At 38.4% G+C, this 12,889-nt stretch overlaps 2 protein-coding genes and 1 long non-coding RNA gene across 9 annotated transcripts in view; 1 reads left to right on the top strand and 2 right to left on the bottom strand.

Annotated features, from left to right (window-relative positions):
* The window catches only part of LOC148189563 (uncharacterized), a 157,174-nt gene extending 155,400 nt beyond the window's left edge, over positions 1-1,774 (bottom strand). For both annotated transcript variants that reach the window (XR_015776611.1, XR_015776610.1), the window contains exon 1: positions 1,235-1,774. This is a non-coding gene — a long non-coding RNA (uncharacterized LOC148189563). The remainder of the gene's footprint in view (positions 1-1,234) is intronic.
* pex5la (peroxisomal biogenesis factor 5-like a) overlaps positions 1-8,534 on the top strand; it is a 122,645-nt gene extending 114,111 nt beyond the window's left edge. For all 3 annotated transcript variants that reach the window (XM_088077727.1, XM_088077726.1, XM_042516559.2), the window contains 2 exons: positions 22-179; positions 2,451-8,534. In XM_088077727.1, the coding sequence (XP_087933853.1) occupies positions 22-179; positions 2,451-2,652 (360 nt within the window). In that variant the 3' untranslated portion in view covers positions 2,653-8,534. The remainder of the gene's footprint in view (positions 1-21; positions 180-2,450) is intronic.
* A 703-nt stretch (positions 8,535-9,237) lies between these two features.
* The window catches only part of usp13 (ubiquitin specific peptidase 13), a 51,995-nt gene continuing 48,343 nt past the window's right edge, over positions 9,238-12,889 (bottom strand). For all 4 annotated transcript variants that reach the window (XM_042516409.2, XM_088077723.1, XM_042516415.2 and 1 more), the window contains one exon: positions 9,238-12,659. In XM_042516409.2, the coding sequence (XP_042372343.1) occupies positions 12,563-12,659 (97 nt within the window). In that variant the 3' untranslated portion in view covers positions 9,238-12,562. The remainder of the gene's footprint in view (positions 12,660-12,889) is intronic.

Raw genomic sequence — 12,889 nt, 5'->3', positions numbered from 1 at the left:
CACCACTCGCCCTCCATGCAGGACTACTTGTTGTGGAACCGCCTGGGGGCCACGCTGGCAAACGGGGACCGAAGCGAGGAGGCGGTGGAGGCCTATACGCGAGCCCTTGAGCTGCAGCCGGGGTTTATCAGGTCCCGCTACAACCTAGGCATCAGCTGCATTAACTTGGGGGCACACAGGTGAGTGACCTGGGGCTATCAAAGGGTGGGACAAACCTCCCATGCTTGTTTTATGCAGTGGAGGAGAATTAATTAGGGATGAAAAATCAAAATGGTACTTCAGGCCACTGAAAAAAATAAACACTCTAATGAACTGAGATGAATAAATCCAAACTCAGCAATCCACCTGTAACACAGCAGCAGGCTCAGACCCTTCAACTATGCAGCAAAACAATACACAAATATTCTAACTGGGGCTACAAATATCAGTTACGTGGCTTATTATTTTCTCACTTATGCTATTAATCATTTAATCTACCGTGTCAGAAAATAATGAGAAATGGCTGTTATAATTTCCACAGCATGTGGTCTCTGTTAGATTTCTTGCTGAATTTGCCCAACAGTCGAAACCTTAAACATGATAATGTCAGGACCTCACAATGAAGAGGCAGAAATCACAGAATATTTGGTTTTGCCTTAAAAATGACTGAAAGAACTGACATTAAAATGAATGCTTATACATTTTTTGTCTTTCTATTCTGTCAAATAATCATTCCAGCTTTAATTTAAAAAAAAAAAAAAAAATCACAAAATTTGTGAGTCTCTTAAATTACTAGTGTGGTATGCAGATGACTATCAGCATACACATATGAACATAATGTTGAAAGTCCTAAATGCTTTTGAGTGACATTTCTAAAATGCTTAGAGGATTATAAAACAAAGTGTGGAGAAAATGTTAGTTATGCCAATATTAAAAGCCAATATTACAGAGACATACTTTTATAAACTGGAAAAAACGTTTAAGGAAATACGCAGCAAAACCCCAAATTCGTATTTAGTCATTGTGCACCTGCCAAACCTCAAAATGAAAACAAGCTTCAAAGAACAAATATTACACATACAGTAGGCCAACAAAGAAGCAAAAATTCAAAAATGATGCTAGCAGCCAGCAAACCACAAGTCCAGACAATAAAACTGTCAAGCTGCCATGACAGTCAAGCACGCAAACACCAACTAAGCAAAACAAAACAACATAATATAAAGCTGGTCAGCAAAACAAATACGAAAAAGCTTACCTAGCTTGTCTAAGAGAAGTAGTGACTCTCAGGAAATCTTCATGGAAAAGTTGCCTCCACCCTGCAGACGGTGTTGTATCGCAATGTCCCCCCGTCCAGTAGCGTCTCCCCCCGGTGTTAAGGCGAGTGTCGAGGCTAACAGCCGGTTTGACTCCGTCTTTTAACTGGATATTTCCTTCAAAAATGTTCCTAAAACGGCATGGTGGTTAGTTAGCATGTGAGCTAGCTTATCACAACACAAGGACGCGTGTCAGTAGTATTTAGTAGCGAGTTTATCAAATAATAAGCAACCACATTACAACATTGCGACGGCCGTTACAAATTTGTCCGCTTCCGCATGTCCGCGTCCACGAGGGTGAGGTTTGGGCCGCGTGACGTGAGCGCCGTGCGCAAAGCAGCGCGCTGTCATTGCTGGTTTAAAGGCGCAGAAAACGTTTATCCTTCCTTTTATATGTTGTGTTTTGTTTTACACTTGTTACTTTGTTGTAGTTTTTATCTACTTATTTTTACCATTTGTGTTCCGCATTTCATCTTTTTGGTATAGTGCTTTTTTTTTTTTACCTGGGCTGTAGTTATGCCTGATATTTTGTAGCTAGGCAACATGTTTGGTTTTTCAATCTAAAAAAATCATAGACCATATGAAATAGATAGGCTATGATATACTTTCAGTTACCTATTATTTATAGCTTAAAATTTTAACTATTAATAAATAAATCCTAGAAATGTCCTAAAATCTTAGAAACGTCCTGAAATTCTTAAAATGTCCTAAAATCCTAGAAATGTCCTTAAATCTAAGAAACTTCCTTAAATTCCAGAAATGTCCTAAAATCCTGGAAATGTCCTAAAATCATTGAAAAGTCCTAAAGTCGTAGAGATGTCTTTAAATCTTAGAAATGTCCTAAAATCTTAAATATGAATATCAAAAAATCTTTAAAACATCCACAATTACTGGAAATATCCTAAAATCCTAGAAATGTACGAAATTTAGAGAAGATTCCTACAATCCTAGAAATGTCCTAAAATCCCAGAAATCCTAGGAATGCAAAAAAAATTACTAGAAACATCCTAAAATCCTATAAATGTCCAAAAAAACATGTATGGGGCTGCTGGGACTGGCCCCTGGCCTACTGTCATTTTGCAAAAGTGGCCCCCAAGCAAAGCATTGAGTATCCCTGTCCTAAACCAAACTGTTTCCTATTTGTTATTCGTTCCCTAGAGAGGCGGCCAGTAACTTCCTGACTGCCTTAAGCCTTCAGAGGAAAAGCCGGAGTCGCCAGCAGTCGCACCAGGTAATGTCTGGAAACATCTGGGCTGCTCTGAGGATAGCTTTATCCATGATGGACCAGCCCGAACTCTTCCAGGCTGCAAATATTGGTGACCTGGATCTCCTTATGCGGGCCTTCAACTTAGACATTTGAGGAATGGGAGGTAGTGACATCATCTCTTCCTTCACTTGCTCTTCGATTTCTACCCAACAGCCAAAAGCCCAAAGTGCACACATCAGAGTGGATTGGATCTGATGATAGAGACATAGAGTAGTGTGGTTTTTATGCACGTCAAAATTAACTGCAGTCGTCAAAGTTGTCATATTTTTTCGCCCAAGTACCTTGGAGCAGTTCTGAGGACAGGTTCTTCCAAGTGCTTGAAGTAACTGCTTTGTGATGGATTTGCACCGCAATTTGTGATTTCCCCGAAGAGCACAAGGACGGGCAAAGATTGTACGAGCAATGCCTTAGAGAACACATCAATTAAAAACTGACTCATCCAGTGGAACAGAGCTGAGACAGGAGAGACAGGCAGACGGACAGACAGCTTGAGGATCTCACACAGGAACCCTCACACGCAGAGAAAAGATGAAGTTTTGAGAGAGAAAAAAAGGTTTCGTTATCCAATTATTTTCAAAGACTCAAGTCTGTCTCACTCTCCTGAAGGATGGATTTAGTGAGCAAATGATAAAGACTGCACCGTATGACCTGGAGCTCCAAATTCTGTCCCTGGCTTGTTTTCATCCTCTTTCAGCGGAGAATAATAATACTGCATGAATAAGCATTTTCATAAATGGATTCTTGTTTAAAATTAACATATTTTAGAAGTTTTCCCTTTGCACTTCAGACAAACAGATACCTTCCTCAACCCACGTGGAATGTGCAAGCCAGGTTGTAAAGCCTTACTCAAATGCATGCGGACAACAATATTTATTTACACTATTTTTATGGCAACACAAAAAACACTAAGCCATTTTCAGACTGAATTCTTTAAATAACTGCCATCTTCTGAACTTGAAAGCTTTCTGAGCCATTATTTTTTGTTTCGTTGTTTTTTTCTCGCTCTTTTGGTTTTGGCTCCTAGCTTCTCTTTGTTCCCTTTATGCTGACTGGCTGGAGAAATACACACAAAATCTGGGCAACATTTATCTTTAAAACCTTCATTAGTGTGAAAACTTTCAAATTATCTCACATATGTTTTTCCAGGTCTAAAAATATCTATTCCATCTTCGGGGATGGCTTTAGCAGCCCTCACATTTGATGTAATCACCCGAATCTCATTTTCCCAACTGTATTCTTTTCATTACAGTATAATAATATTACAGGTAATACATGCGTAGCTGCAAGCCAAGACATAAGCAAGCCTGGAGTATTTCCTAATGCAGTCATTTGTGTCTTTGCTGCGCCTCCACAGGCAGCGAAGCTCACAGTTAATTAAATTACTCTGCCTCAGCCATCATGCATGATTTAAATATTTATGGAGGCTCGGGCAGAATGCTGCACATATTTGAAACGCTATTTGTTTTACCATCTGCAAACTTCAATTCACATGAAAACATTATCGTGCATCCACAAAACACATGATTTTATGGAGCCAAGATGACTCCTCTGTATCACCACAGAAGCAAAGCTTTTAAACACGCGTTTGGCTTCTCTAGCGCCACTGCTGCTACTTTGAAAGTGAAGGGAACATCACATTCCTCGATGTGAGTAAATGATCGAATCTGAATAGCTCAGCATCTTGGTGTTTATCAGGCGTGTCCACATTCTTGGTGTGCTGCTTTAGAAAGCAGGTTTTTATTCTCAGATCCTATGCAAAAGGTCATGTTTTATGTTGCCATTCTGAATTGTCAGTTTGTCCCTGTCTGCCTCGGTGGACCAAAAGGAAGTGGCGATTCTGTGCTTTGAGAGAACGCTATCAGGAGAAACCAGAGACCAGTACCAGAGCCATTCATCTTCAAAACTGTACAGCTTTGATCTCAGTCTGTATGAGAAGAAGAGTTTCATTAGGGAGGCTTGGAGGAGAACAAAAACGAGAGTTCTTTTTCAGGAGCATGGTCAGTGGACGCACTAACAGCATCCACCAAAAGTGTAGCCTTCATGTTTTATAACCCCGCGGTGCAGCGATTTGACCTTGCACCTGCCAAAATCATTGACGTACATTAAGCTTTGCTGTCAGATACTGTGTTTTATATCACAAGCCACAGCACATGTTCTCTTTGAAACTAACCCCACATGCACTTTGAGAGGAAAACTCAACTGCAAACTGTAACTGTTGTCAAACCAATCTCATTAATCTCTGCTTTGAGTGTAACGAGTAAGATGATATTTCAGGCTGAAACAGATGAGTAGCAACCGCAGCCAGATACTTAAAAAATGTTGGCAGAGAGTCTCTGTGGCCAGCCATGATGTTTAATAGATCAAGGAGGCAGAGGAGCCCAGTGAGACTCAGCACATATGTGCACGCCACTAACAGTCTGCATCAGAGGGGGGCTGACAGTGGACTGCACAATGGCAAAGGCAATGAGGCCAAAACTGAAGAGAATGCACAAATTTATTCAGATTTTATTATGATAAAAGAGTTGGCTGTGTAGCTTTTTTACTGAAATAATATGGGTGATATCCAGTGGTCCATCAGTGACATCCTGCTGAATATTTCATTATCATTCACTTACTAAAGAAGTTATCCTCAGGAGCATGGATTTATAGATTGAAATGTTGGTCCATCGCTCCAGCGCTTTGGTTCAGACTGAAATATCTCAGCAACTGTTTGCGAAAGATTTAGGTTCAGGGATTCATGTTCACAAGGGGATGACTCCTGCTAACCTTGGTGATCTCAGTCCTTTGCTCTAGCATGAGCATTAAGAGGGAAGGTTACGGTAAAGAACAGGCTCCAAACGGTCCGATCCTTTGGAGCCGATGCCTCCAAGCTTATCAGTTCTTTTTAGCGATGCCAGCATGTTTTTCTGATGGTTGCACATTGCAAAACGATGACGTTATGCACCTATGCTTTTGGAAACTAAAGATGGAGGCATGGTGGAGAGAGAGAAAGTGTGGCTTTTTCCATTAAATGATCATTTCAAATAAGGATGGAAACAGCAGCAAAATATTTCTTTCTACAAAATATTGGTTTAAAAATATACTGTGCAGGATTTTCCTTAAAAAACAGCATATAGACATATAGAAGTAATCCCTCCAGATCATCACTTATGACCCACTAGAGGTGTGTGGCTGTGTATTTCTCTGCATAGACTCTGCCCTCTGTCTATATTTTGGTATTTTCTGTGTTTGGGACGTTTGTGGGTGTGTACCCCCACAGCGCTCAGATTAGGCAGGACTTGACAAAAAATAGCCTCCAGGTGCAAGACTGTAAGTGGCAGGTATCCAAGAGACACAGTGACAAAAAAATAAAAGAAAGTATAGCGAGGGGGAAATGCCAGTCAAGAATGAATCTGGGGTTGACTTTTACTGTTACTTTCGCTGGTTCGCAAACAATAAGCGATCCTGCATAGTATACATTTAAATTCTAGGAATGTCATGTATTTGACATTTATGCACAAATGCAATTGCTTCCCTAAAAAGCAGTCAGTCTGTTACCGAGGGGCAATATCCCAACTTATTATAACATTCATAATGTTATGATAACATTACCGTCATGCGGGCAGATAGTTTATATGACAAAAAAAGACAAAAAAAAATGCTCTTCAAACAGGCTATTCTCCATATATCAATACTGAAAACCTGTGCAGGCCCATTATTTTCCACACAGAAAGAATGATCAGTAGGCTATTCAATAAGACAATTGATAAGCAGAATCTATAATGGCTTTGTTATCAATAAAAATTTTTAATCCCCATCTGGACTATTAGATGGATCATCATGAATGGTGGTACTGACATTCTTGTCCCCCTCAGGACGGATTTTAATAACTTTGTCGATCCCTTTATTTTTTTATCCCGTTTCACCATCATGTTGAAATACAAATGTGTCTAATACTTAGGTTTATGACCAAAAACCTGCAAAACTAATTATGTTCTCATTAAACTCAACTGTACTTTGTTTTTTTAACTGTTAGCACGCTCTCACCCAAACCTATGATGTGACAATGACTAACATTATACCTGTTAAACATTAGCATGTTAGCATTGTTGCAGCCCCACTGTGAAGCCTCACAGAGCCCCAAGTCTGGCTGTAGATGCTCACTTGCATCGATATTACAGCTGCACAGCTACACTTAGCTAATTTTAATTTTGGAGAGCTCCCACTATACATCTGTTTCAGCCAAGCTTCTGTTGACATCCACCTCAGTCTGTGTGATCTAAAACTGCTGGCTAGAGGCTCACTGGGCCAGCATGCTGAGCGCTCTGTCCTCATGGGTGTTTCATTTGTATCAGATCAGAGTCTCTGCACGTCCAAGACAAGCTTTCACCCACTTTCCATAAACCATAAAACCCAATGTACTTGTTATAGTTTCCCTGACAGGTTGTTGTGAGACATGGGAGTTATTCTTCAGGCCAGTAGCCCTCCATTTTTAAATATGAACTCATATTCTGTCCCAGCTGTCTTTCGTGTCAACAGTGAGCTGTAGAAACTCAAAACATGATGTCCGGTAAGTTGTGATTTCCAAATCAACTCTAGTTTTCTTATGAGGTTGTAGGCCTTTGCTTTTTTGCATTTTAAGATACTGTAGTTGTGTTAAAGATGAGAAACTTATTTTTTTAAAGAAACTTTTAATTGCTGGCTAAAAGTCTAAACTGTGCACACCATACTACAGCGCATTGAGATAGGATGCCTGGTGACAGTTTTGTTTTTGTAGAACATACCTACTGTACCTTCTCAGGTGAACTGACCTAGCTAAACGCATGCTCCTGAGGAACATATCGAGGTTGATCGCATGCTAGATCCTCTACATTTATTTGATTTTTGGTTTAACGCTATTTTTCATTTGTATGCATGAAATACATGGAAATGCTTTCTTTTGCGCCCACTAATGTAGAGAAATGAAATATATCATGAGGTTTCCTTGCAATATTTCTACAATGCACTTTGAAAATCTGCAACCTTGACAAAAAGTGATGTATATATTCAGTATATATTCTACACAAGATGCTTTTTCTTGCATAGAACAAATCAGTGTGCAAGGCTTGAGCAGAAAAATGAGTGGGAGGCACTGAAATCTCTTTCAAACATACCTGCACTTGAGCTTGAAAACTGGTACATTGCTACGACTGGGTAATTACAGTTATATTCTGTAGAAATTTTGTAATTATGGCTTCTACAAATTATAAAATGTACTGGTAACACTTTCAATAACCCCAGCCAATAGTGCCATCAATCTGTTGTCACCAAATGCTTTTTAGTGTTGAAACGTGATCATGCTTAACATTATATCCATAAATTGTCATGCATACACTTATGAAGTGAGTGTAAACATTCAAAAGTTATTTAATACATATCACAATGTTATGCTGTAAGCTTCATTAGCTCTAGAAACACACGTAAACAGAGCAAAACATTTAAGTCACAGCTTTGCTCTTAATGCTTTATATATGGAGACCCAAAGTGTTAAAACTTCCATAAAATAATCATATGCATCATAAATAAATACAGACTATGAAGTCTGAAATAAGCCAAAATTCAGTATATTGTTTTACCACAATAACAGTATATAAAGTATGGAAATGTGATGGATAACCAGTAGGGACAATATGGCCTGGAATAATTTATTATTATGTAATATTTCATAGTACTTTCCAGCAGTATGCATTGTAACAATAATTTCTAATGATAATGTAACCTGGACCTGGATAAGTGGGGAAAAAAGGATGGATAAACTGAGAAAAAAATGACTCACTGAAGTTCAGTTAATTTTCATTAAATTTGTCTCTTAACTTTGACACATTTGGCATTTGATCATTACATATTGATATAGAGTATTTGAAATGGTTTCAATACCCTTTTTTTATCGTATCGATACAGGAGTGCTAAAAGCTTTTGTTCCTAGTTTTGTTTAATTTTTTGTAAAATACTTGTGTACCGTTTATGTTCATTTCCCTGTTGGACTTCAAATTTCTTTTTTTGTATCAAAGTTGAGTAGCTGGTGACAACAGTAGTGTCAGTGTTTGCTACAGGTGTTTTAAACATTTATTTCTTGGAGGAAAGACCTGAAAAACCTGCAGGTACCCTGCATTCATGAACTAAATTTTGAACACTTTGGTTCTCCATATTTATAAAGTACTTTTTTATTGCTTTTTGAGTGTGGCTATCACAATTTATAGATGTGTTTAGTCTATATGCATTGAATATCAAGTTCTCACACTATGAAGCATTTATAAAATGTTATGAATGGTATCATTGGTTCGGGTTAGCAAAGATCATCAGTACATGCTGTGTATATTTCTTTCTTCACTCCTTTAATTCAACATGTGTACAAAGGCAGTTTGTTCTGGTTTATTTATTGATGCATCAGACATGTATGAATAAAATGATATTTTGATGAATGAAGTTAGAAATTATATACTTTATATACAGTATGAATTACTTACTGAAACACCTACTATAATATATATTACTCTCCCTGTATAATCACAAGGAAAGCATTAGCACCTTTGAAACGTACAATATGAAAGTAATTTTAAAATAAACAGTTGTTATATATTCTATGCTCTTTGTGTTTTTATTTTCCAAAAGAAAACACTTGAACTGCAGCCACTTGTTCTTTTTTAAAGAGGCCAAGTCTCAACAAAGGTGTAGTTTATTAAATTATCCAAACATCGTAAGTAAACAGCGCCACTGAGTATACTGTCATGACTCTATTCACATACACCTAAGCCACATTTGGATAAATGCATACATTACAAAAGTCAACTTAAAATATTCCCTTCAGGAAATCTATGTAATGAAAACTACAGAATTGGCACAAACTTGTTTGCAAAAAGGCAACAGAGTAAAAACAGGTGAAGAACCTTTTTTTTTGACATTTAGTTAAATGAAAAAAGAGAATACAACTCACAAAAGTACACTTGTACAATCCAAATGACTAAATGTCAACGTCTAGTGCACATGCTGACAGTGAAAAAGCCTTTTTTTTTGACAAATTGAACCGTAACATTTTAATAACGTAGAGAAAAAGAATGGAGGAGACCGAGCTGGAGGGAAAGCTGGAACAAAACGACGATAACGTAATCAGGAGGATGGGAGGGGTTCAGGGGACAAAAGGTGCTGAGAAATAAAATTAATTGCACAGAAAATCTGAAGACATTTATGACCAAACATCATTGAGCAAGACGACAAGATTATGACCCATTCACTGATGATGAAGGGCAGAGACAGTGATCACAGACGGGGTTTGACAGGATACATTTGGTTTCTGACAAAATGACTTTTTACGGGAAGAACGGTGGAAACACAAGACTTGCATAGAGAGACCTTTTAGAATTCCCCGCTGCATAGACAAAAAACACTGCAGCAGTTTATCAAGTAGTATCTGATGAAGATGAGAGGTCGAGATATAATAAAACTGAAGTTTTGCTCAGGGAAGTCCAGGCACAGTGTTGTTAAAGGGGAGCGCTGCTGAAACATGTATTCTGTAAAATTGATATTTATCTGAAAGCTTCCATAAACATTTTATTTTGTCTGTAAAGATATTAACCCTCAAGAAGACACTTGTGACCTTTTACACGTGCACTATAAACCTGCAATTATCTAAACATTACCCGGAGGAGCTGTATGCGAGAACATAAATGTCTGAATCAGCTGGATCAGATACTAAACAGACTTTATTCTGCCAGCTCCCGAATGCAAAGTTTGTGTCATGTATGATTGAGCCCATGTGTGAATAGAGAAAATTATCAAGAGAATTCACCGTGAACAAGAAGTTACATGAAAACATGTGCGGGTAAAGAAAAAGTGATTCAGGAACTTCTGTCAGTAAGGGCTGAAATTAAAATCGTCAGACAAATTCAAGGAATGACAACAGTTGTTTATGACCAAATTAAAAACTGGTTATGTGTAATTGTCACGTCCTGCTGCCTGCACGCTCAATTCAGGCGCCACCCCTTATTTAAACCAAACAACCAGTACCTAAACCAGCAGGTGAGAATGCTTCTGACACTGATAATTTCCTGTTGTGTGCTACATGCGTGAACGGGAAATTCCACAATATGTCTCGAGAATCAGGTGCGAAAACGCATAGCCTGATTGACTGAAGACATTTTACATATGTCTCCACTACCTCCCACAGTTTTTGATGTTTACCAGATATGCATCAAAACAGGTCTCCTTTTGTTTCTTCAGCCCTCTAAGAAATGTCAATATACTCTCAAAGGATCATCCTCTTTTTGAATATGAGCGGAAATGACTTCAAAATCACTTAAAAATGTAAAACTGTAATGCTCAGAAAGTCTATTTTAAGCAGAACTCCCCTTTAAAATATGCACCCAAAAGTGCAACACTGAACATGCCAAGATCACCAAACTGGAATTAAGTGTTTGTGCAGCTGTAAATTTACACATATTTGACAAACAACCACATAATATCTACGCTGAATCTGTCCGGCACAACAGGAACATACTGAGTAGATAAATGAGGAGAGTAGAGTGTCGGTGGATGATAATCCAACATGAGGTTATTTATAGTGACTAAACAGCAAAGGGCCAGTTCTCGTTCACTGTGGTTTTGTATTAAAGCTGAACAGGAGGTTCTGGTTGCAGTGAGCACCATGAAGTTATACATTCAGCACTGCACCACAATCTGTGAGTGGATCACCATACAGCTTTGATCATACAGCAAGTTTAAAAGCAGTTTTGGTTGTGGTTGCATATATTGCTTTAAAAACAGTTCAGATGCATAAATGAATTAACTGACCTGTAAAAAAGTGGCAACAGGTGAGGTGAAAACATTCATTGTAACTTTTAGGTCACAGTCTGAATCTGTCAGGGTGATAAAGGAACCAAAGTGGACCGGCTGCAGCTGAGAGATAAAGTTTTACTATAGCAATATCTTGCAATGTGGGCAAATTAAGAGATCACTGCTCTTGTGATTCGATAGTGATCTTAGAATCAGCACTGCCTTTATTTTGCATTTATTTTACGCACTCTTGTCGTCTCTTCATAGACTAACGGCCACTTCAAGGGTTCAGCAGTACTGAAGTTGACATTTAAGATATCACATTCAATTGCTTATAGCTGGTGAATAAAAAGTTCACTTTAACTGCATCGGTTGCGACAAATGAACTTGTTTTGGTCAGAAAGTGCTTTCAGGGAAGGAAAATACGTCTATCTTGAAAACTCAGCCAGTTTACCTCAGAGAGTTTCTTATCAAACAAAACAAACTTCACCTTCAGGTAGAACTGGAGCAGGTCTGAGCCATTACTCAACCGGTGATACGGTGATACTTTTTTTTTTAACTACAGTCTAGTTAACACCTGTTCACAGCCTCTCGGTGCTCTCCTTCAGTCTGAACTTACAGTATATTAGTGATTTCTCTCAGCGTCTGAAAAAAAAATGGTTTAATTCTTAACGTCTTTTCCGTTTCTGGGGATTAAAAACGTTCTTTTGTATTTCAAAGCAAAATGCAAAACCACCAGCAGCACAGTAATTTCTTGTTGCAGTTTCGGAGCATTTCAGGGCTGGCAGTGAAGCCATTTCAATATACATTTATAAAATGTACCCCTTCGAAAATACTGGCACAACAGCTGAAGGCATAGAGGAGGAACAATGAGATTTGATATGTGACATTATTTTGTGTGCAGAAGTGGAAATTGCACACATCCCTCTGCACCTGCACTGTCAAGAAAACCGTTTCTTTTTCTTAAACATAAACACTGAAATATACATTTAAAGCAGAACGTAACACAATTGCACAAAAAGCACATTGCTTTCCTTTTTCTGACCAGAGTTCCTGGTTTGCTCCTGAATGACATCACAGTAAGGCGAGCAGCTGGTCTGAGAGGTTATTTCCATCGTTTTCACTGTGGCTGTTATTATAGTTGTCTGCCAGTCTTACGGGTGAAAGACTGCGGTTCTTTAAAAGGTTGCATGGTGGAGGAGGCGGTAACTTCAGTTTAACTGCTAGACAGTCGATGGTAAAAGTAGATGTAGCCCAAGTCTTTTGGAGGCCTTTCTGACAGACACACTTTGTGGTCGTTGTAGATCACCCACCTACAGGAAAAAAGAACACTGTGTTTTTGTTTTGTTTTTTTGCAGTGTGAGATACTTACAAAGTGTCACCTGTTTCAAAAGTGACTGAGGTGAGGACAGAAGAGATAAGTCAATTTATTTTTTCCACTCCGTCTAAAAAAAAAACCCAAAACATACTGTCCCTTCAATTTTTAATATTTAAGTGTCAGACTTCTGGTGCAAAAATGTGATAATAAAATCGGTAATAATAA

Source organism: Plectropomus leopardus, chromosome 5 (assembly GCF_026936395.1).
Source record: "Plectropomus leopardus strain MGB_pleo_1.0 chromosome 5, ASM2693639v1, whole genome shotgun sequence".
Taxonomy (NCBI): Eukaryota; Metazoa; Chordata; class Actinopteri; order Perciformes; family Serranidae; genus Plectropomus; species Plectropomus leopardus.
Note: the sequence above shows the minus strand (reverse complement) of the source record. Positions and strands in the feature narration are given on the sequence as shown.